Below are 22,522 nucleotides of genomic sequence, written 5' to 3' on the forward strand. Positions count from 1 at the left end.
GGCTCAGAGCCGCTTTGGATTTGGAGAGGCTGGAAGCTTTCCTTACTCGTGAAGGTTGCCAGGGAGAGACTATGCACTGTTTCCCATTGCTATAGGGTAGCCTTGGAACTGAGTGGCCAGCTCCGGACTGACTCGCGCTGTGATGTCACGGGTTTCCCCTTTCCTTCCAGCCTTTGTGTAGTGCTGCCGACGTTTTATATTTCTCCGTCTCAGGTTTTAGAAAACATGTTAGTGATTGTTACTAAAAATCACTGTGAAATTTTCGAAAATACAAACAAGAAATGTTTCGACCACCACTGGCAAGGAGAATAAAAAAAAATGGTTCCCTGCTTCGGATTCATGCAGTCTGTGCATTCCAGAGCGGGAGGTCTAGACCCCTTGTGAATAAAGGTGGGGGATCCGAACGCCCCTAGACACCCCTGACTTTAAGCACTCGTTTTAAGTCTTCTGAAGGTGAGGGGAACTCTCGTCCTCACCCTTGCGAAAGTTATGACTACCACGAATGCTGCAGAAGCTCCGCTACCTGGCTTAGCAGCAAGCCCCTTGGGCTCTTTACTTTTGACAAAGGCTGCACACCTCAGCCAACCACCGTGATTATTTGGACGTTGCTCTGTCTTATGTTACGTTCTCCTACAGTTCTCGCCGTGGCGCCACTGGATTTGCGACCTTTTATCTTTTGTTCGGCAGACACCCTACATTGCCCTTGGACCCATGTTTATTCAAGACGATTGATACCGCCTGCCACCGCGTCAACCACATACGCACAAGCCGACCTTGCGTTCCAACTTGTCTTCGCCCGCCTATCCACGTAACTAGCCTGCCAGAAGTCGCTTTACGACCGCCTACATCGAGAAGTCCACTTCTCTCCAGGGTCTCTCGTATTCGTGTGGGGTTACACCTCGCTGCGTCAGGTACCCTGAAAAACATCCCTGTTCCTTACACTGTCCCTTACCTCGTGTTCTCTCAGGTGAGCGACGTGACCCTACGAAATTGCGCCGTTCAATTTTTCGACATTGTCCACCCTCCCCACACTGATGCCGCTCATATTATTCCATCAAGCGGTGCCAGGCAGCTCATCCGTTTCCAGCTTAGCACCGGGAAGGTGTTCTTGCTGCCCGGAGGGCTGTGTCACCAACATAGGTCCATACAAAGCGGCAGATGAGGAGTGGTTCTCCTGCTGTAGGTTCCGATTTACCCTAGCTGTTCGGCAGCACCTATGCATCTCCCTTTCGCCGTATTAATGTGATAGCGAAACGAAACCTGTGCCACAGAAAAGCCAGCGTTGGTGTCACTGGCCGTGGGCAAAAAAAGCTGCAGGCGCCGAGAGAAAGCAAGAAACTCGACTGTACTGAGCTGCGAATTCTTACTGAAGAGGCGTACGGGAACAACAAGGATCTTGAAAGAAAGAGGGGCTGGAAAGTTTTCCTTCTTAGAATGCATGCATACCACGTGACGCGGTTGACAGAACCATTTATATTGGACGAGGTCACTAACACGACTGTCCACAAATGATAATCAGGGGCCCCTTGAGGTGCCTCTTGGGCCTTTATAAGTTTTTATTTCGCATAGCAAAGTAGCGCTGGTGCAGACTGGCGCAGAAAAGCACTCACATAGATGTACAGTCACGGAAAAAAAAAGTTTTCAGGATGCGGTTGCCTGGGAAAAGAAATATTTTTAGTTGCCACGCTGCCCATCCAGCTGGTTTTCGTTCCGGTAGATCGATAATGCATGTCCCCTCATATTTGCATGCTTCCCCATGCTTGCCTCATACTTCCAGGACGCGATGTAAATGGTAGATGAAATAATTTGGGCATGTCTGCGTGTTAGCGTGCGTGGTTGCATTCGCTTCCAGTATTTAGCCCTGTCGTCCATAATATGGTGTCGGCATATAGCAATCGGCATAAGGCTCCACGCGTTGGAGGGAAAAAGCTGAGCACTCGGCGCAACTTGCTTTGTCACACCGCTGAACCACCGGTGGGGTGCAGCGGCTATTACGTTCCGCTGCTGGGAACGAGTTCCAAGGTTCTTTTTCCAGCTGCTGTGGCAGCATTTGGATGGGGATTAGACATAACGTTCGTCTATTGATATGTGCGGGCGAAGTAATAACCCCCGGTGGTCGTCATCGATCTGGAGCGGTCCACACATGCCGAGTCTCAAAGCTCTACTGTCACTCTTTAAAGAACTTTGTGTTATTCCGGCGAACGTGTGTCGGCTGTATAGAGTTGGCTATAGGCGGATTTAGCCTGCAAGTATAGGCTAGCAATCTTTCAGCCTGAACGTCTCTTGCGGGGGCGCATGCAGTGACGTGCCACCATTAGTAATAGATCCAGGTGTTACGAAGTAAAACGAGGAGGAAGCGGCACACTTAATTTCTCAACGTTCATACCGCGTATACAGCCGAAGTGCACGCTGGATATGATGCGAAGAACACAACTGTTTCATAAGGCTCTCGGTTAACATAATGAAATTATAATTACCCGCCTGTACTACGCTGCAACACGCTTTCAATACTTGCATTAGTAGCGCTGCTTGCGTGGGCATTCATTTTTGAAGCCAGCATGGGAAATGGGCAGAAGGACCCATTGAAATTTCGTTTGAAAATGGCTGTAGCTGCTCGGAAACGATTCACCAAGGTTTATTTAAGCAGTAAGAGGCGATTGAAGCTTAATTCAGTTTTTGTCCGTGCGTAATCGATATTCACTGGCGCCGCAGTTGTCACTCTCCCGGTCAGAATCAGAATTAATTTGGCGTCCGCATCCGAGCCTGTACAACGGCTCCAATCAGTAGTTGAGCGCGCGGTCCCCGCGGAGCGAAACGTCCCCAAGGCAGGCAGCGCGTCTCCGCCTCGTTTCTCCTCGGCGACGGGCTTCCCCGCAGCACAGAGCCCGAGCTCATTCTGGCACGCGTCTCCGTAGCTGAGCGACCTCGACAGACGCCCACATCGCGGCCGTTGATTATGCCAGGGACGCTATCATGAGCTGAGCTACGCAAGAACACAACACACCGCTCGTTGCGCTTCGCACTAATCAAATTCGACGACGGCGATAAGCGACACACTAACACTCGGAGAGCTCTCACATTGCCCAGCAAGGCACGATAGCGGCCAGGTTTAGTTTCTGACGGCAAGGCGTTGCGCTCAAAGTCATTCGACCTGATTCAAGGCGCGTTGCATCTCGGCTTGTGTGGCCATGGAGAGCTGACGGTCGATTAGCTACTGCAAGCCTTGGCACCTCGAGGAGGCAATGACAAAAGAGTCACCGCGCTGAATCACGTGCACTTTTGCGAGGGCATCTGCACAAGCAGTTCCATCATGCCAGCTGTCATCGCTTGCCCCGAAAGCCATTGAGGTCACAACGCCCTTCAGCCATGTAATGCAAGATCGAGGCCGTACTTAACGCTTAAAATAGGGCCGCTGTAATATTTGGCGCCTATAACGATTGGCCTAGCTAGCAATATGGTTTATTTCCCGTTACTAAATCATCGGCGATGTGTACATGCAAGACGCAAATCGAATATTGTCACTCCAACTGTAGAAACAGAAGTTATCTTCTAAATTTCACGAAAAGCTCATCTTGAGTCTTAGCCATTTGCTGCTGCTGTTTATTCTCGCTCTTTTTCACGACAGAGTGTTTTATATGGAAGTTAAGATTTCATTTATCTTACACCCGCTTGCAACAACTTCGGAGGTGGAAAATTGCCTGCGTGCCAGTTAAGAGCAAGGAAAAATAAACGGATTGATTGATTGATTGATTGATTGATTGATTGATTGATTGATTGATTGATTGATTGATTGATTGATTGATTGATTGATTGATTGATTGATTGATTGATTGATTGATTGATTGATTGATTGATTGATTGATTGATTAAATGTGTTTCTTCAGACTCTACGAGCGTCATTCTTTCCTTTCCTGTCGGAATTGGGAGAACTTTTTTCTTGTCGATTATAACCGCATGCCAATAAAATAACTCATCAGCGACGGGAAAAAAGAGCAATTCAGTCGCATCGTCGAGCGCCATCCCGTTATAGAAATGCACCGCAATATGCCCATATCATGGCTGCGCCCCCGTTGTCGCTCGCATCCAAACTGTTTAGTCTAGCCTATAGAATACTGCATACAGCAGCGGTCCGCCGTTTTTCGTGCTCTAAACACCTCGGTTAAAGCGAGGCGGTCGCCCGTTTTTTGCAACAGCGGCAGGATGCCGGCGAGCAGTGGTCTGCAGTGGATCCAGGCCCGGGTTCGCCCGCTCGTGGATCACGGCGATGAAAGAACGTGCAGAGTTACAACAATGCCGAAGACAAATAGACAGTCTTTTCTCCTCTGTAAGCCACAAACCTGGCGCCCAGTGCAGTATCTTTAAAGCAGAGAAAGAAACAACGTGCATGCAAAAAGATAAGCTTTTAGAAAACTTGTTGCTACAAGCTCGTCTTAGCCGATTGTCAAGTCGTGCGGTTGAAGTTAAACAAGGCCCGAAATACTGCAGGAGCAGGAAATGGGCGGACGGCGCCGATTCAGAAAAAGAGGTCTCCAAGAAGAGTTCCTGCCCGACGACTGTTTATTTGCACAGCCTGGCGTATCTGACAAAGCAAATATGTAAGAGAACCTACCCTTTGTATTGCTCCTGTTTTCGTTCGCTGTTAGAAAACGTCATCCTGGCTCCTGTACACTTACTTACGGTTTCTGCCCTCGTTCTCGCCAAGCCGCATCTTAAGATTTTACGAAATAAACACGGCGATCAGTACCTTGCGTACGGCTCGGAATGCCGAAAATCATTCCGCGGCTTTTGCTGCTGCCCATATTATGGCAACCTTTTGTCAGCCATTTACTGTTCGCTTTTCAGGCGAATGATATCCACTGTCCAACGCTTGAATGAGCACATATCGCGCGGCAGATTTGTGTCGAGGTTCATTCGCAAAGCGTTTAGCTGCTCAAGAAGCAAATGCCCCCTTCAGAGACGACGACCTAAAGCCGGTGGTCGGCTGCTCATCATGTATCCGAAATAATGACCACGCGTTTAGGTAACTAGCCGTCAGCCGTTGATGCCGTCAGAGCAATACTGTAGTCATAGTGACCTTGACGGGAGGTCTTGGAGCAGTGGCCGTGGAAGCCTTCGGTTTATGCAATTGTCGTTTCCTTCTTTCTAGGCAATCACACTTGTGCTTTGAACATGCAATACCTGCTGCTTTTCGTGGTATAGAATAAACTGCACATAAATTTACAGCGTTCGTGTGTGGATATGGCACTTTTATTGAATTTCTTTAACAATTTGTCTAATGTATGGCTTTATAGTAGTCTCCTTTGTTATGCACATGGTACAAGCCCTGGTTATGCGCATGATATACACTTAGCACTTGCGGCAAAGCTTCCCCTGGCCGTGGTGTCGTGATAAGATTCCGTTCCTTCAAATTTTGTTTCTCAGTCTCCCCGCTTATCACCTTTCAGCTGAAAAATACGGGCCAGCTTTTACGACTCTCAATCAACCGGTTCTCACGTTGCGTCCAGAAAATCAACTGCATTTGCCGAAGATAATCACGCAAGTTCTTGGCACGAATCTTCCACGCTTAGGAGCGCACTACTTCATCTATAGGAAGCAAGGCTATAATACAAGCGACTGGACTACCACATCATCACCTGATCCCTAAAACGCGATATTCTACCAAATAGGGATCCCATAAAAGCTGATGGTGCAAGTTCCTGAAGCAGTTGGTAAAGCATACCAGCAATGCTGGCGGCCCAACCAACTGCGTCGCATTTGGTATCTTTGTCATTGACTGCATGCGAAGCATATTACACATTGTTTAGGGACGAAAAACATTTCCGTAACAATATTTCGGAAGTATCATCATAATCTCCCCTACTCTACCTTTCATATATGTTGCATTATTAGCGCTTGTGCGCTCGTGCACACCGGTGAAGTATTCACTCTTGACACGTGTTTATGCTGGTGTATGTTATTTGTTATTTGAGCACAGGATTTTTTCTGATAGCGCGGTGGAAGCCAATTAATTTAAGGCGTTAACAGATGGCTGTCATGGCCTCGAAAAAAATAAGGTAAGAGGTGTTGAACGCAACGCATCCTGGCCATCCTAGCCATCGCAACGTATCCTAGCAACGTATCCTAGCAAACGTATCCTAGCAACGTATCCTAGCCGTCGCTTGACCAGATGGCACTAGAGGATTTTTCGCACTTTGCTGATTGCACGTCAGCTTCTTGTGAAATGTTTCGAATGCACATTCGGTTTTCTCGCCTTCGAAGATAAATTTTCAGTTTTAAATGCGAAAAAAGCAATGTGTGCCCCACCTAAAGTGTGGCAAAACTGAGTACTATAAGAAAATTTCGGTGTTTGCATTTAAAAGTTGATATCTGCTGCGTAAGAGCCCTCAAAGGTGATATACATTTGAGTGAAGCGGATGAAAAGTTTGCGCATTCAGCATTTTTCCTGAGCTGCGATCGTCGCAGGGCATCAGCGTAGTGAATAAAGCACGGAATCATCTTTGACATATTCGATGCTCCATTTATGCCTGAAAGGTGCACTAACGTATAAGAGGTATGAAGTGGAATGTTAGGGCTTGGCTTGTACCGCAATGGTTGTTTGAGTGCGCATCGAAACCTCTGAACAGAGGCGTTCACCGGTGCAACTTTACAACTTACAAGCAACCGAACCCAGAAGAGGCAAGACAACGTCGAGGAAATTTAAGGAAAGCCAGATTCAGGAAGTTTCATTCTAGCGTTCTGTTTCCTCTACTTCCTCTCGTGTTCAGACGTCGGTTCCCGTTGTGTGTCACTGGCAGGTGTCTCTCGTCAAAATAAAGAAGGAAGAGAGAAATCAGCACTTTGTTCGAATTATTACTATTTCGAATTCTCTCCTGGTGTGGCCATATAGCTGCCGTATTTGAGCTGCGCCTTCTTTAACGAAATACTGCCCACATGAAAATTTTCTGTCGTTCGGCTGGCCTATTTATTTATTTATTTATTTATTCATACATTTAACCCTCTGATGAGGGTCATTACAGGGAGGGAAAACATATATACACAAATACAATTATAAATACAACTTAATGCAAAAAAATACATTCACAAAAACAGAATTATAAGTGTCCACCCCGTTCCCGAAAAAACGTCTCCACACATAAGACAAATTTTTCAACATTAGTCTGATCAACAACATCATTTGGCAACTGTTTCCACATTTCTATCACATCCGGAAAAATGAATACCGGTACACATCGGTACATGCAATCGTGGATTGTATTACTCTACTGTGGTTTTTTCATGGGCAATGTGTCAGAGGCGATTTCCCATAGTATTCCCTATTAATTTATAATTTGCCTTGCATTATCTGAAAAAAAAAAAAGTTGCAATCTGTGCTTTTGTCTTCTCATTCCTATTAATTCGAACTCCCATTCTTTTAACATTTCTGTGACCGAGTCAGTGCGGCGATATTTAGAACATATAAAACGCGCTGCAATCTGTTGTATTCTTTCCAGTTTCTGTTCTAAACCCTTTTGATGTGGTCTCGATACTGCATTCGTATATTCTATAACTGGCCTTATAAAGGTCTTGTAGGCAATCAGTTTAATTTCTCTGGTTGCATTAGACAGCTTTCTTCAGAGAAAGCAAAGCTTCTGGTAAGCTTTTGAATAGATATTTTCATCCTGGCTGCGCCAATCAAGATTATATGTTAATGTTACCCCCATGCACTTGAAACTCTGAACCTCCTCCAAAGCATCCTTACCGATATTATATTGAAACTTCATAGCATTCTGCTTTCTTTTTACATGTGTGCACGTGGTTTATTTGTAGTTTATTTTCATGCCCCATTTACGGCACCATGAGTTTAATGACTGAAAAGACCTATTTATTTTAACCTGATCTTCCGGGCAACCTACGGGACAATATATTAAACAATCATCGGCAAAAAGTTTGATCTTAACAGGCGGTTCAACGATAGCAGGAATATCATTTATATACAACAAAAACAAAAGTGGGCCCAAAACAGAGCCCTGCAGCATATCTGACAGCACTTCACGATTTTCTGAAACGCTCTTTCCTATTCTGACAACTTGATAACGATTTTCTAGATATGCTTGAATACACAGTACGATAGCCTCACTAATACCGAATCTGCGCAGTTTAAAAAGAAGTTTAGTATGCGGAATTTTCTCAAAAGCCTTCGCAAAGTCTGCAAATATAACATCTACCTGTTCACGTTCATCTATGGCCTTACAGAAGTAATGAACGGTTTCGACCAACTGTGTCACTGCCGAAAGACCCGACCGGAAAGCATGCTGTAATGGACTGCAATGTCTGTAATGTCTATAGTTATTTGCAAGTATAACCTGCATGAGTAGCAAGTTTATTTAACTGAATGATTACACGAACTGGGTAAGCTTAAGCACAGTATCTCACTTTACTCGTTTTCTGTACTTTATTATGTATTGTTTTATTTAATACTTCTTCATGCAGCACGCTTTCGCAGGATTCGTGCTTATACTAAATAATTGGAAATAGGTACCAGTCGAGTATCAACGTGTACGACAGGTTATTGATGTATAAGTCGAAGTCATGTGACACTCATTCAAGTTCTTTACGGCAGCAGCTGTTCAAGAGAGGGGAACGCCAGACCGCGCGCAGGCAAGAGGACCCCCCCCCCCCTTCCCCCCTTGAGCGAGAGCAGAGAGGGGGGCTCTCGGCCGGACTACTTTATTCCTCCGCCTTGCGCGGGTCACGTGGGGCGCCCCCCATCCCGCCCCGGAAGATGATGCTCGCTCCTCCTCCTCCGAGGCCAAGGCGAGTTCTTGGCGCGGGGCTCCCAGCAGGAGTAGTGAGGCTTCGCCGACCGCCAGCGAAGGGCCGGGCGCGCCGCACGCAGCAGCAGCCACACTTTGCGGTTCGCTCACGCCACACACGCACTCGGCGCGCTTGGGCGGACGGCAGCGGCGCTACTTCGGCCACGCTCTCACAACTACACAAAAGAACACAAAGGCCATCGGGCAGTGAGCGGGAGAAGCCCGAGAGGGAGACGCCGTGCAGTGGTCCTCACTGAGCGGCTCGAGACAGGCCAGAGGAGTGTCACAGCGACCGACCATGCCGGCCCCGCGGTGCTGAGGAGCCCCAGACGACGCGTCGCACGTCGCCAAGGGCAGCAGAGATGGAGGCCCTGGGTCTGGCCCGAAGGTGAGTTCGGCTTCTCCTGCGCGATGCTCCGCGCCCTGATTTGCGACGGCTGGTTTCGCTTGAGCCAGCTGAAAGTTGTCGGACGCCCATTAGAGGCCCATGCTGTTATAGGCTACCGCGCTGAACTGCAACTATACAACCCTTAAAAATTCTATTTTATTCATAAATGTAGTACTTCGGGAACTGGATAAATGATAGGCGTGGGAAGGGTCGCGGTACGGCAGCACCTAAAGTGCCTGAGCAATAACGGCACCTCTTCGCGCAGGAGATTTATATAAAATATTCTTTTTCTTTGTTTCCTCTCTGCCAGATTGCTGCTGCTAGCATCCTTCGCCCTGTGCTTCTATAGCGCAGCCTCTACTAATTATCCGGTAAGTTGCCTTTGACGCGATTCAGTATCCTTTTCGCGTTCAAGCCTTAGCAAATGAAATTAATTTATTTTTATTTGCGATTCGTACTGTGTTAATATCGTAGAAAGTAAACCGAAAAAAGCAGGGACCAAGGAAAGAGAATCGCTTTCTTCTCATGTAAACTCCGCCGTCGAGCGCACGTGTGCTGTCTGCTACACGCCGGGTCAGCCAGCCGCTTCCGGTCGCTGCTGATCGCTCGCTTGCGCCAGGAGGCTGTGGGCCCAGGCGCGAAGGAAAGGGCAAGACGCCTCCTCAGCCATGTTTTGCCCTCTCCCACCGCGCCTCGGGCTTCGCGCTCGCCACCGCCGTCCATGGTACTTCTTCCCGTACCGTTTGCATTAAGACTTCGGAATGTTTACACTTCTGGCCTTCCGAATGGCTTCCGAATAGCTGGCGAAGCACACTGCAAACTATTGCGTTTCCTGGGACCTTCGCGACCTTTGTCGGCTGGGCTTTACTTTTTCTGTGGGTACTCTAGTGTCCAGCATTACTGCTCCGTATTCTGTTGCTGTCGAATAAGGTTTATGAGTTTATGACCTATCTACTGATGATCACAGCTCAATCGGTGATCATCGGCGCCCTGACTGGAGGCGTGTCTGTGCAACACAGCATAGATCTGTCATACACCTTTTTTCGTTTCTTTTTCTTTTAGCGCTCATGTAGAAATTGTTTTCGTTTTGCTCACATAAATATGGCTCGCCGCTTACCCATCCTTATACTTTTTTTCTCTAAGAAGTATACGTGAGTATAGATGCGTTCTACTTCAGTTTTGAAAGGCACACTGCTTGTAAAGCTGCCACGTTTAGAAAGTTATCGAACTTACGTAAAACTTGATCTGTCTATTACGCTGCATAAACATGAGATATGTGCTTGGGGGATCTGAGAGAATTTAGTTGCAGCAGTCGAGGCTGAGGGGTGAGCTCGCCGTGAATCGTGGAACACAAACAAAATAGCACTACTGCAAGGAATATGCTAATGATATGAGAGCGCATGCGGACGTTTTAGTGGCGTCTTAATAAAAATTACAAGAATAACACATGAATGTGATGCGCTTCGGAGCTATCACTGCTCGCAAGTTCGAATGCAAGCAATTCCAAAATTCGCCTTTAGTTTTTGTCCCGAGTAACATTCGCATCTCATGCAAAGAAACATGAATTGTCTTGCTTGATTAAGACAAGGGGAGCAAATTCACTATTCACAATCCGCTACCACGTTAAAATGATGTTGCTTCTTGAGCCCTTCACTTCAGGTGCGGAGTTAACACGTGACTGTTAATAGTAGGAATGACGTCCGTTGTTCGAACCTACTAATAATGGTCATGTGTCATATTTATTAACTAAACATACACTCATAGGATGAATCATGTGAAACATTTGTACCTATAATTTGTGTGAACCTCCATGCCAGCAGACGGCGCACCCTAGGGAGATAGACTCATGTAGGAAAACGTAATTGTAACATAGCTTTTTTTTTTTTTTACTCATTAACGTAACTCCATTCACGAGAAATTTCACTGTCGGGAAAATAGGAATAATCTGTTTATAGCCGTGAATTTTCTTGTGTGACCGTATTGTTTTTTTAACCGAGAACACCAAATGACACTTGACTACAAGCACCCCCCCCAAAAAAAAATAAAAAAATAAATAAATAATAATAATGTCAGTGACGAACGACGCTCAGATTTCGTAATGCCATTAAACTGCTGACACTGCATGTTATGTGAACATGAAGATCACAGTCACTGTGGCAGGTAGACTATTATTTGCAGCTCATATAAGGCAGCCGAAACGGTCTTGAGCTGTTTGACAAATCTGGAGGAGCGACAGCCACATCTCTCTTGAAAGCCACCGAGCTCTTCGTAAGGAGAACAATACTGAATTTCTATGGAAGTGTCTCTACAAAGCCAGTTTCTACTGCTGGCTTATTCCATTATCTTCACAGCCTCCCAATGATGGCATCTATTTCTAGGGAAGGTGCTAGATCTCGGTTTAAGCGTTCTTTTTTTTATTATTGCTTTAACTTCTCCTGGGATGTGGTATTCCTGGTACTATAACATAAACATGAGACCATACAGAAAAAGTGTAGCATACAATGCAAACTGCAGACTTCCGAAACACTTTTTTTCAGGATGTTTTCACGTGGTAGGGAAGTATCCTCGCCATTCGCAGGGTAAAGTTGTATTCAGCATTCTCGGAATCGTAGGCTTAGTATACTTAGAGATACACTGAATTTTAATTTCTTACAAGGAATATTTACGTAAAAAAGTACACACACAACGCTCCTAAGCAAATTCCAAGCACACTCGTTTAATTTTTCGACACCAGGTGGCATGACTAGTTTCTTCACCGGCTTGGGCACAAGCACTTGAACGCCTGCTATACAAAGGGTTAGGCCACAATTTCATCATCACCATCACCACAAGAGCACCACCCAGCGCGAACACAATTTAACACACTTTCGGGCTGCACTGCTTGTTCGCTTGTTGGGTGTTTCTATTTCTAGTTGGACCTCTTCGCGCCTGTACTACATATCAGCGCAAGCGGCCCCCACCTCGGCGTTCAGATTGTTTTGTAATGGCAGATGTTCTTCCAGTCGTCGCGAGGCGTGTGTCCTAATGTAATAGGGCCCTAAGACAGTCGTCCCACTTGTGAGGATGAAACGGCGGAAGTAACTTCGCCCAACAAGCAATCGGAAAGTTAAACCTGCACTTCCGCGTAAAGCCAACTCGAAAGCTCCTAAAGAATGGCTTGTTGGCTCGAATCTGTCATTCGAATTGGAAAGCACTCGGGTTTGTCGTCAACGTTACGGGCTAATTTTCCGCTCCAGAGAACGAATTTTGCTAGCGATTACCGTTTGCATTTGAAAAGACGCAGATGCGGTTTCTCGCACTTCCCGCACCCGCACGGCTGGGGTCGCTGGGCTTCCAGAGCAGGCTCACTTCGCCAGCACAGCTGCGTCCGTCGTGGTCGACCCGTGTGGTCCCACTTCAATGTGCGGAAGCGCTGGGAACGAAGCTCACACTGGGGCCAGCTTTGTATCGCCGGCCGGTATTCCTGCGCATCTGGCTCCTGGGTTCAGGGCGGGAACCGCGCTGCTCCGGCAGGCCTCCTTCGAAATGGCCGGAAGGTGCTCGGAGAGGCTTGTTGGGACGGACCCGCTTGTGGCACTATTTGTCGCTCCTTTTTTTTTTTTCCTTTACACCACGTTAAAATTCCACCGTTCTTAGATCCCGCTAGTCCTTGGTTCGTTTCAATTGGAAGCCCATCTTACGCGGAGGCCAGACGTGACGAAAAACGTGTAGCGCCCCGCACCCATCATCGGTGATTGTTTTCCCATAAGAAACGCTAAAAAGAACGAATGGTGGTCATACTTGTCTCCTGGGAAGCAGTGCGAGGTACTCTTTCTACATTATCCGCTCTTATCCCGGTTCTTCTCACTTTTATTTTTTTTTTCCTCAAGCTGCTCATACCGTGTATATACATCGACAGATAACATAAGCACTCATTTACTCTATGGCACAATTTCGAGGTTTAAACAATGAAAGAGGGGGAGGTGGGGAGGCGAAGGAATAAGGCAAGTCGGATCATTATCAAGCAGGCGATTTGTATCTCCTGAACTCTCAGCGCGAGGGGTGACGTCATCCAGGGCAGCTTTATAGAAACGCTGATCTGTTAGTTTTGAGGTGATTCATTACGATCTTCTGTTCTGGCTCTGCTTAGCCGGGCTGACCTAGTACCCAACGGCATGCGCCGGCGGTTAGGCCAACACACTTGTGCCAACGGTAGCGGTAATTACATGTGATCTCTAGTTAGGTGGTGCAACGAGCTCTCGCGACCGTCGATGCTATCGACGTACGTTCTCCCTATTGTCTCATTTCGTGAAGACAAAGGTCTTCAGCAGGGCCGTTGTCTCTAGTGGCGTCTGATGTAGGCTGCTATCCAGCGTGTACAGTCGGGATCGAAATTCGCATTTAAGGTCTCCTGAAAACGCGTCGCCCATGACCACTGGGTCTAACTCGCTTTAGGCTTGTTTAGCTGGAAATAGTCGCTGCCGCGTCCCGTGTCCCAGCGAACCAAGGTGCTCGGCTGAACTGGTGTGCTGTCGGCGAGCGGAGCCGTGAGGCCCGCGTCGTCGGCGCAGTGGTGATGGCACCCGCGGGCCTCCCCCACCCCGGAAGCAGGGAAGCAGCCTGACGAGGCGGCGCTAAAATTGAACTTCTTTCAGCGGGGCATCCTCGGGCCCCGTCTCTTGGTCTTGCTGTTTTATTTGGAGCGGGACGAGGCCTCAGCGTGCGCCTTTGTTTGGAGTATGCCGCCGGCGGCACGCACCGACCCCCGAAAGGCCGTCGATGCGCGAATCTAGGCGCAGGCTCTGCTCGAGACCTGGGTCGAAGGGCCGAAGCATTCGTTGCAGCGATCCCCGGCCAACATTCGCGGCGCCCGCCCTCGAGTTGCGGCTTCCATTCGGCACTGCGAGTCCGTGGGGGCGGCGCAACGATTATCAGAGGGCATGCTATTTTTGCCCCGCAGCCTGCGAGTGTATCGCACCTAAATAGGGAAGCGCGTGCCCGCCGGACAACTTGGGCGAGATGTGCGTACAAAGGCAGCTCGGGTACGTGCTGCGTGCAGCTCCAGCCTCGACCGACAATGCGGAACATTCGAACGCATTTCTTGCAACGACAGGTCAACCAGCCTAAGAGGACACTAGCACAAGAAAAGATGTAGACAGTATACGGTGCTGGGCTAAACCTTCACATGTGCTCGTGTCTTTATACGCTGATTTCACCTGTCAACTGTGATGCACCAACTCGTCCAGCGGGCCACCGTTTTACAATTCTTGCGTCTTTGCCGGCCAGACAGGAGCTTGCCCTGCAGTGTGTGATCGAACAACGTTCTCCAAATACGCGATTAACTCCTACCTGAATGGGAACAACTGCTTTTGATGCACGGGAAAAAAAGTATGGCGGGCCTCCTCTAAGAGCAGTCTCTGGCCAACTCCCAGAAGCACTGGGGTTATCCAGATCTTAATCGACGCCTTGCGGGCTTCCAGTTGGCGACCGCTCGAGAAATGAACACTCTCTCTTTGGGCGCACCGCCATCAGAGGGGACGGAGCTTTCCCTTCGAGCCCGTCGCTCCCGTTTGTCGCCCTTGCCCTCTGAGGTCACGCGCCCGCGAGATCCCTTTGTCGCTCTGGAGAAGCCTGCGAGGGTCATTCTTCGCACGCTCGCAGTGTGGCCAGCGCCGACATTCCGGAGTGGTCGGTGCGCGAGCTCCTTCGGTTCCGCGCTCGCGCGGTCGTGGTCCCGCACAAAAGCCTCGGGCAGGTCTCGCCCAACCTGACGTGTTTGTAACGCGCCACCGTCGCGACACTCGCCTGACCGGCCCCGTTTAAAGCGCCCTCTGTCGCTGTCGTTGTTCGTCCTCCACGCATGCCGACTCGTGTTTGCTCAGTCGCTCTTCTCGACTCAGCCTCCGCCTTCCCTTTTCTGCGCTTAAAGGTCCTCCGCCGGCGGCCGAAACCTGTGCGCGCCGCGGAGGTAGACACCAAAAAGCAAAAGGGTGTCTAGCAGTCGCTGCCCGCAGACCTTGCCCTGAGACGCGCCCCGATGCTCTTATTGCTTTCATTTTTTTTTTTTTTGCTGTTTTTCGCCGTTCTGGGAGCTCAATTGTGGATAGCGACAGGAGCGGCGGCGCCTGGGGGCACCTTGTGGCCATTCTCGGAACTACCTTTGTCGGCAGAATTCTCGCCTTCGGGCTGCCTACCTCCGGAACATATAATGACGTATCCGGTTCCATGTGGGCATGGCCCTCCTTTTTTATCTTTTTTTTCCCTTGAAAACGTGCACTTTGGGGGCGCCTCTCGTTTGGTGCTTCTTTTTTCGGCTCTTCGTTGTAGCTCTTCATTTGCCTCGTCTGTTGTACTCAGAGTGATTTGTAGCCAGTTATTTTCGTCTTTCCTGTCTTTTTTTTTCTCTTTGCATGAGCAGCACATCTGGGCTAGTTCTTTTTGTGCCGAACACTTTCATTAGATGGGACTCGCTGTCGTGAGTTTGATAAGCCAACATGCAGTTCTTCGCGTGACTTGGCTGGGGCAATTACGAGGGCATTTCCAGTTTCGAGGGCTCCTTTGTTGTGCGTCGGCTGTCTCGGTCCGCATCCGAAGCGTCCGCAGCGATGCCGGTTGCTCGCGTGCCTGGCTCTCGACGATGCCCTCCTCATCACCGGCATCTCTTATTTTGATTGTCTTTTCTGCGGGGTCCTCCGTCACCTCCTGACTTCTTTTTTTTTTTTTCCTCTGCGCAACCACGCAAAGACAAGCATAAAACGCAGTTCTTGCTGGGGCAAAGCACGGAAGAGGCGAGGAACGAGCTGTCGGAGCCCCGATTCGTATGTTACGTGCTAGATAAATAGCATGCATTTCGCAGCCACCAAAGTACTGCTTTCATTCTTTTCCTTCCACGGTCTGCGTGAGAACATTCTCGTACGTGTGTCGTGGGGAGTGATATCAAAGGCGAAGTCAGTGGAATGTCGGCCCACGCTTCTTAATCCTCGAGAGCGCATTTCAAAGCGCTGTTGATAAGGCCACTTTCATCGCTTCAAAACGGGTCGCAGCAAAGCCGGCACGTCGGTTAGACGAGAGACTACGCCTCTTTCCGGCGCCAGTTCACCGAATACTGAACGCTTTGGCGTGTTTTACATAAAAGACGACAAGGCTGATACAGTCGTGGTCGCCGGTTACTGAACTAGACAATCTTTGATTCGGGCCATTATGTGCGGTTGAATCGTTGCGTGGCCTTGACAAGCGTGTATGGGCAGCAAGGCGGGGCTCTGGCGGAACTATTTTTAAGAACAGGCAGGGCCGCGTGCACCTGATGTTACAGTCCCGTCCAAAGTCCGGTACTGTGCCAATCATCGACAGAGCACCACCGCAGGAAATAGGTTCGCAACGCTAGTGGCCTGCAATCTCCGTGGCCCGCTTGGCCCCCTTGAATGCGACCGCTTCCGCTGCTTGGTTGCTGAGCTGCGGCTCATAAATCGTTGTGGGAAAGCATTCTCAGTCTCGCAATTCGATGAAATGCAAGCTACAACTCGCGGTAGCCAAACTAACGACTTGCACGGGCAAGAACGATTCGTAACTAGCTGACGCTTCCCACACCTTCAGCCACCGTGGCAGCCTGGCGCATGGCAGCAAAAGGTGCCGCTCAATCACGCACCATCCTGATACGCGAACAGCTTTGATAATTCGGTCCCTAATTTGGTACACGGCGTCCGCAGTAGCTTCACCCTGAGTTTTAGGAAGCCAAGTACAAAAGTCGGCAGCTTAACGGCAGTTTAAACCATTGCCGAACTGTCGAAGGTAACCGGGCAGCCGGGTTTGCTTCTCCGCCGTATAGTGGTTCCCTAACGGCACCCCTAAAAACATAAACGTTTCGAAAAGTGAGGACAAGGGTTGTTGCATTACACATGTTTAGAGATTAAGGGGTGCTATATAAGTGCTCCGCTGGAAGGCGAAGGGACGAACCCCGTTGCCTGGTTACTTTTGGCAAGACAGTGCATAAAAGCGCAGGCAAAGAAGAAGGAGCCATGTATGCAACAAGACAGGCTAGCTGAGTTCAGGGTTGTTTGGCAGTACATTGCACGCGCACCACAAGTCCATAAGCGCGATCCTCGAAACTCCTCCTCTCGTCCTGCTTTCCGGTCCCCGTCTCCCGCCGTGTCTTATTCCCAAACAAGAAAAGCAGCGGCGCTACGGCTGACGAACGAAGTTTCTTCTAGCTGAATGCGTGACGGCTATGCGACCGGTTCCCGGTGTAGTCATGTATGCGTGTGCTTTCTCGAGAGCCCTTGTATGGCCACTCTGATTTGCATATTTTCTCGACCACAAATCTCGAAGTAAAGAAAATTCAGCACTATATTCCGCAGGAAGCAGCTAGCCCGGCTGCATGGCTTGCCGCGTAGACGACACCTCGAACTGTCTGCCGCTGTTCTGCCCCGCCATGGACAACTAATGAGACTTTCGCGACACGCTTTCACACGTACGCCACAAATTAAAACAAAAAATGTTTGGAGTCAAACGACACGAATACCGGCGTACATGTGCGAAAAACAGCATAAACGTTGAGCAGAATCGAAACTTGCCAAGTTCTTTAATTATTGCTCTCATTCGCCACTTGTGCGTGTCAGGACCGCTAAACCACCCAAAGCTCTTTCTTTCGTCAGGTTGCGATCCGAAGAATGTCTAGTGCTCATTTTAAGCGCTGAACCGCGAACGTAGCTTTCTTCTGTACGTCAGGGTATCTTCGCCGCTGCTGGTTTCATCTTTAGCGTTTTTTTTTTTTTTTTCGGTGAAGTGCACCATCCCACTGCACGGCACATGGGGTTACGCGTTCCCTCATCTCGAGCCATAGCAAAAGAGCCGCACAGTCCCGTCGCCGCTGCGAGAATCTCCGGTCGCCCATCTGCAAGGCTAGCGCTAACTGCTCTCGGTTGCACCGGTCCTATTCGCGGCGGCGCCCATTAGCGCGAGCACAGCGACAGCAGCGCCGGCGGCGGTCATTGCCGCGTGCGGTGCACGCCCGAACGGCACTGTTCCTCATCCAGATGGAATCGGGCTCCTCCGCGCAGTCCGCGCAGGATTCCCGGCGGATAAACTTTGTATCGTACCAAGTCAGCAGCGCCCGTGCGCGCGTGCTTCCCCGCACGGCCGCGGGAACGGGGAGCGCGCCGTCGGCTCCGATGGAAGCCCGCGACTCGAGGAGGACCCACCCACTAAATAAAACCCCCTCGCTTGGGCAGAGGTCGTTGGCACGGCCCAAAGGCTGCTGCCGCCATTCGAGCCGTCGTCGCCGCGGCGCACGTCGTGCCGCGAGGAGAGAGGCTTCTGGACTTGCTCCGCCGGCGAGGCTCCTCGTCTCACGTTGGGGGGCCCTTTGCATATTTGTGACGGCGGTTCGCGCAGGTCGAAACTGTGCGCCTGTGTTTATGCCTCTTCCTTCCGCGGGGCCCACTCCCTCTCTGTTTAGCCTATGCTACCACCAACGTGCGCGCACTTGGCCGGATGATGCCTGCCCTCGCAGAGGCATCTCAGCATGCCGCTTATGTTTGGCCGGAATGAGCCGTTTGGGCGCGAGCCTCAAGTAGGGAATAAACCCAGACCACTACCCCGTGACTCGGTCGGTGGCGGCTGCGTCTTTCTGCTCCTGCGCGTTTCAAATCGTGTGCGTGCTAGGTTTAGTCTCGAGGTGCCTTCGCAATAATACGAGAATGGAATGAACAGGATGAACAATGGAGTCCGGGAGGGTTGCAAATGCGGCAGTGAAGAAGGCTTGGATGCTCAGATTTAGCTTTGCTTAGAAAAAAAAAAAGTGGGCAAACATCGAGGACAGAGTGAAATGCTCAACAGTATGCTTGGAGCCAGACACGACTTCGCACATTGGGCGTGTGACATGATGCTGTCAAGCTGCATAATTAAATAGTTCATATCTGCAAAACGTCCTCAACTGCGGAAGGAGTCACAGTTTTCGGGCGGATTCTTGGGTGGAGTGGCCACACGAATATAAGGAACGCATCGTTTGTCTTGCGTCGCTCATTCGTTATTGAATTATTTTCGGCTACATTTGGTGCGGCACTGTTGCGCATAAAGGTCGCCCGCTAACATCTCGTACGTTGCGAGACGGCGTGAACAGTTACATTCACGAAGGAATTCCCGCCGCAGTCAGTTAGCCCGTAGTCTAAAGTGGGTCAAGTTGCGCAGCTGCTCAGTGCAACCGCGCGGAACAGAGGGTTTGGGGTGTCGGCGCGCCCCCGGTCTGTAATTAATCTGGCGCCAGCCTCCGCACGTCTGGCGGCTCCATCAAGGAACTGGTGGCGTCGCAACGCGGGAGACAAATCGGATGGGAGCCATGCGCGCGTTAACAGCTCGCAAGTGACACCGAGGGCGGTTTACACAGTCTAGCCCGGTTACACGCGCGTCTAGCCGCTGCCCCTCACCCGCCGACACCGCGATTTCTGTGCGCGAAAAAAGAAATAAGACAAACGGGCTGGATCCAGCTTAGGATGCCGCGCATAATAACGATCTCGAATCGACCAAAGAGAGTTGCCGCCTCTCGCCGAACGGGAAGGGCGATGCACTGGGTGGGCTTTCGCGTATAATTAGTGGCGGATAGCGCACGACGCGAAACCGCGCGCGGCTGACACTTGCAGCCCTGCATTAAGCAGGCACTGTCATCCTATCCGTCGCTTCCTTGCCCTCCCTCCTTGGGGCCCTCGGGTGGACGTGCGGGGCGCTTGGAGTGGAGAGAAGGGCGGGTGCGGCTGAGCAGCGGAGGAGGAGAAACCGGAATAGTTTTTGACGAAGTCCACGGCCGCACGTCTCGTTGCATCACGCAACTGTCTGCGTGGCCCGGGGAGACGTCGTCCTCCGGCGGCGGTCTCCCCGCCGAGGCGCGAGAGCGGTCCGCGTCCCACGGGGGCCGCCGCGGGAGGTCTAGCTCCTCCGTCGCGGCCTGTCCCCGTCCTCCGTCGCAGACGCCGCTTATTGAGGCACTGTCGCTCTTCGGGACCCCTTCGCGGTATCTGCTTGCGCCCTGAGCGCTGCGCCTGCATGCGCCCGAAGCTGCTCGCTTGCGTTGCGGCCATCGTACCCGTCTGGGCACAGACACACAGCCGGCTTCAAAATCATGGCAGCCTTAACTCTTCAACCGAAGCACCTGGCTCACGATATTTTTCATTGGTCGTTACTGCAATTACAGCGGCAATCGTAACTGCCTCCTTGAGTAGAGTAGATACTGGACAGTCAGTGTGACTGCGCGTTTGTGACGGGGCATGCGTGCCTTGGGCAAAAGCCACCTACGTTTGACAAACTTGCGAGCATATAACGGTGTCGCCAATTTTGCCCTATTCGTGCCTTCCTTGGGGTTTTCTGGTTTAACACTGCGAAGAACTATCGGGCGCCTGTTGCGCGCGATATAGCTTTCCGCATTCTCATTTCACGGACGAGAGGAGGAAAGCGATCGTGCGAACAGACGCCCAGCGCAGAGGCGCGTCGCCCGGAACTTTGAGGAGGTCCCTGGCAAGGTCGTTCTACTCTGGTGTGCTCGCACGTCCGTGGGCCGGCAACTTCAATGAGACCAATTAGTCCGCGGCCCTCGGTTGCGTTGCGTGCGGAATTAAAGCGCGCCGCGCACGGGCGACACACCGGAAAGAGCGAGATGTCACACCATGCCACGCTCCAGCCACACTTGTACTCGCTGGAGTTGCCGTTGCGCGACTCAGGCCTCCTCGCCTCTGCACTGTCAATAGACCGAGGACAAGTGGCGAAAGACTGCTTCACACGAGTACATGTGCTCTGTGGCAAGGATGTTCGGTGCGTTTCAGCCACCTACGGGCTAGTAACGAGCTCTTGATTGCAGCAGCACCTAAGCAGTTCTAGTAACTGGCTTGCCAATTTTCATTTTCCACGAGGTGAAGAAGACAGTATTGATACGCATGTTTTTGTTAAAACACAGAAAAACAAATAACAAGACTAGAGACAGGCGGTTCCATGCACACCACGCGTTGCTCGAAACTGATCTCTATAACAGACGCGCGTCACATTAGATGAAAGAGTAAACACGAGCGCCTGCATGTTAACTACCACATCAGCATGGCATATTAAAAGTGTATTTGTGTTTTTATCGCCCCTCGGACAGCTGAGAGGGGAAAAAATTAAGCTGTATTGGCCATGTATTTTCAGCAGAAAATGGCCTGGAGGCATGGTCGCTCCTGGTCGTCGGAAGCTACTCTTTCAATGTCAGCCTGCAGACAAGAGCAGACGAGCCGCAGGTAGCAATTATCAGCTCCGCGTTTACGTTACTACGTGAGCCCCGGGCACCGGCGTTATATAGCAGCGCAGTGGAAAAATTTATGGGGAGGGGCCATAGCTGTCGCCGGGCGGGGATGAGCGGTCTTTGTCTCGGCGATGGCTCAGGGAACCGGCTTTAAGGAGTCGTTTGTCAATTTCGTCGCCGGTCGACGTCTTCGTCGTCGGCAACGCTCCACGAGGGGCGCCAGGATAGACTGCAGGGCGCTTGTCATAGGGGAAGGAGAGGGGGGGGGGGGAGGGGGGGGGGGCGCACTGTACCCCTTCGGTGGTGGCCCGGATGGTGCAACGAGCGGCTCCCCGGCAGGAGCCCCGACGCCACCGACAGTCACATTTTAGCTGCAGCATTGCTCGCTACAGTCACACCAACGCGCCGAGGTGCTCGCTAACCGGAGTGCTTTAGCGCGGCTGGTCCGAAACGCGAGCGTGCACCCTTCACCGTTCGTTATGCACTGCGCCTGGTTTGGGAGGGTGCCGCAACGACTCGGGGCGGAAACAAGTCCGCGACCTAGCCGCCTTGCCGTGGAAACAACGTCGAAAAAGAGAAGATAAAGGAACAAATAAAGATCCATCTGGAAAGCAGCTGAACCCGCGACCCATGCACTCGTCGGAGGGCACGAACGGGCGCTGGCAATCCGGTGTCCCGCTCCTTCTCCGTTCTATTCTTTTTTTTTTTTCCTCCTCCCTCTATTCGTGTGTCTCTATGCGTCGCGCCTGGTCTCCTTCCTCTTCCTGTGCATACTTGCACTTGACTGATCCGCATGCAGTCCTGCGGGGGTGATGCTGAGCTTAATTCGGCAGCCACGCTTTTGTTTTCGCGGCTGCCCCCGCGGGGAACCCTCCCGCCGCAACTTGACCGCGAACGGAATGCGCGATTTACAGCACGCCACGGGCAATGTAAACCCGGCAGCGGGGCGACTGCACGCGGCAATTACGGTGGCAATACTTCGTCACTGCCACTGGCGCCGAGTTCTTTCCCCGCCATCAAAAGCTAGAGGGAGAAGCGACAGGAAGCGGGCTTTGGCCCCGACGACGCTATCGGGCCTAGGAAGGCGGAGAAGCCCTGTCATCT

At 50.7% G+C, this 22,522-nt stretch overlaps 1 protein-coding gene across 1 annotated transcript in view; it reads left to right on the forward strand.

Annotated features, from left to right (window-relative positions):
* The first annotated feature begins 8,811 nt into the window (after positions 1-8,811).
* The window catches only part of Col4a1 (Collagen type IV alpha 1), a 50,854-nt gene continuing 37,143 nt past the window's right edge, over positions 8,812-22,522 (forward strand). Inside the window, exons 1-2 of the mRNA XM_089582401.1 lie at positions 8,812-9,180; positions 9,491-9,551. Coding sequence (XP_089438527.1) covers positions 9,155-9,180; positions 9,491-9,551 — 87 coding nt within the window. The 5' untranslated portion in view covers positions 8,812-9,154. The remainder of the gene's footprint in view (positions 9,181-9,490; positions 9,552-22,522) is intronic.

Source organism: Amblyomma mixtum, chromosome 3 (genome assembly GCF_055824585.1).
Source record: "Amblyomma mixtum isolate Tamu chromosome 3, ASM5582458v1, whole genome shotgun sequence".
In the NCBI taxonomy this organism is placed as follows: Eukaryota; Metazoa; Arthropoda; class Arachnida; order Ixodida; family Ixodidae; genus Amblyomma; species Amblyomma mixtum.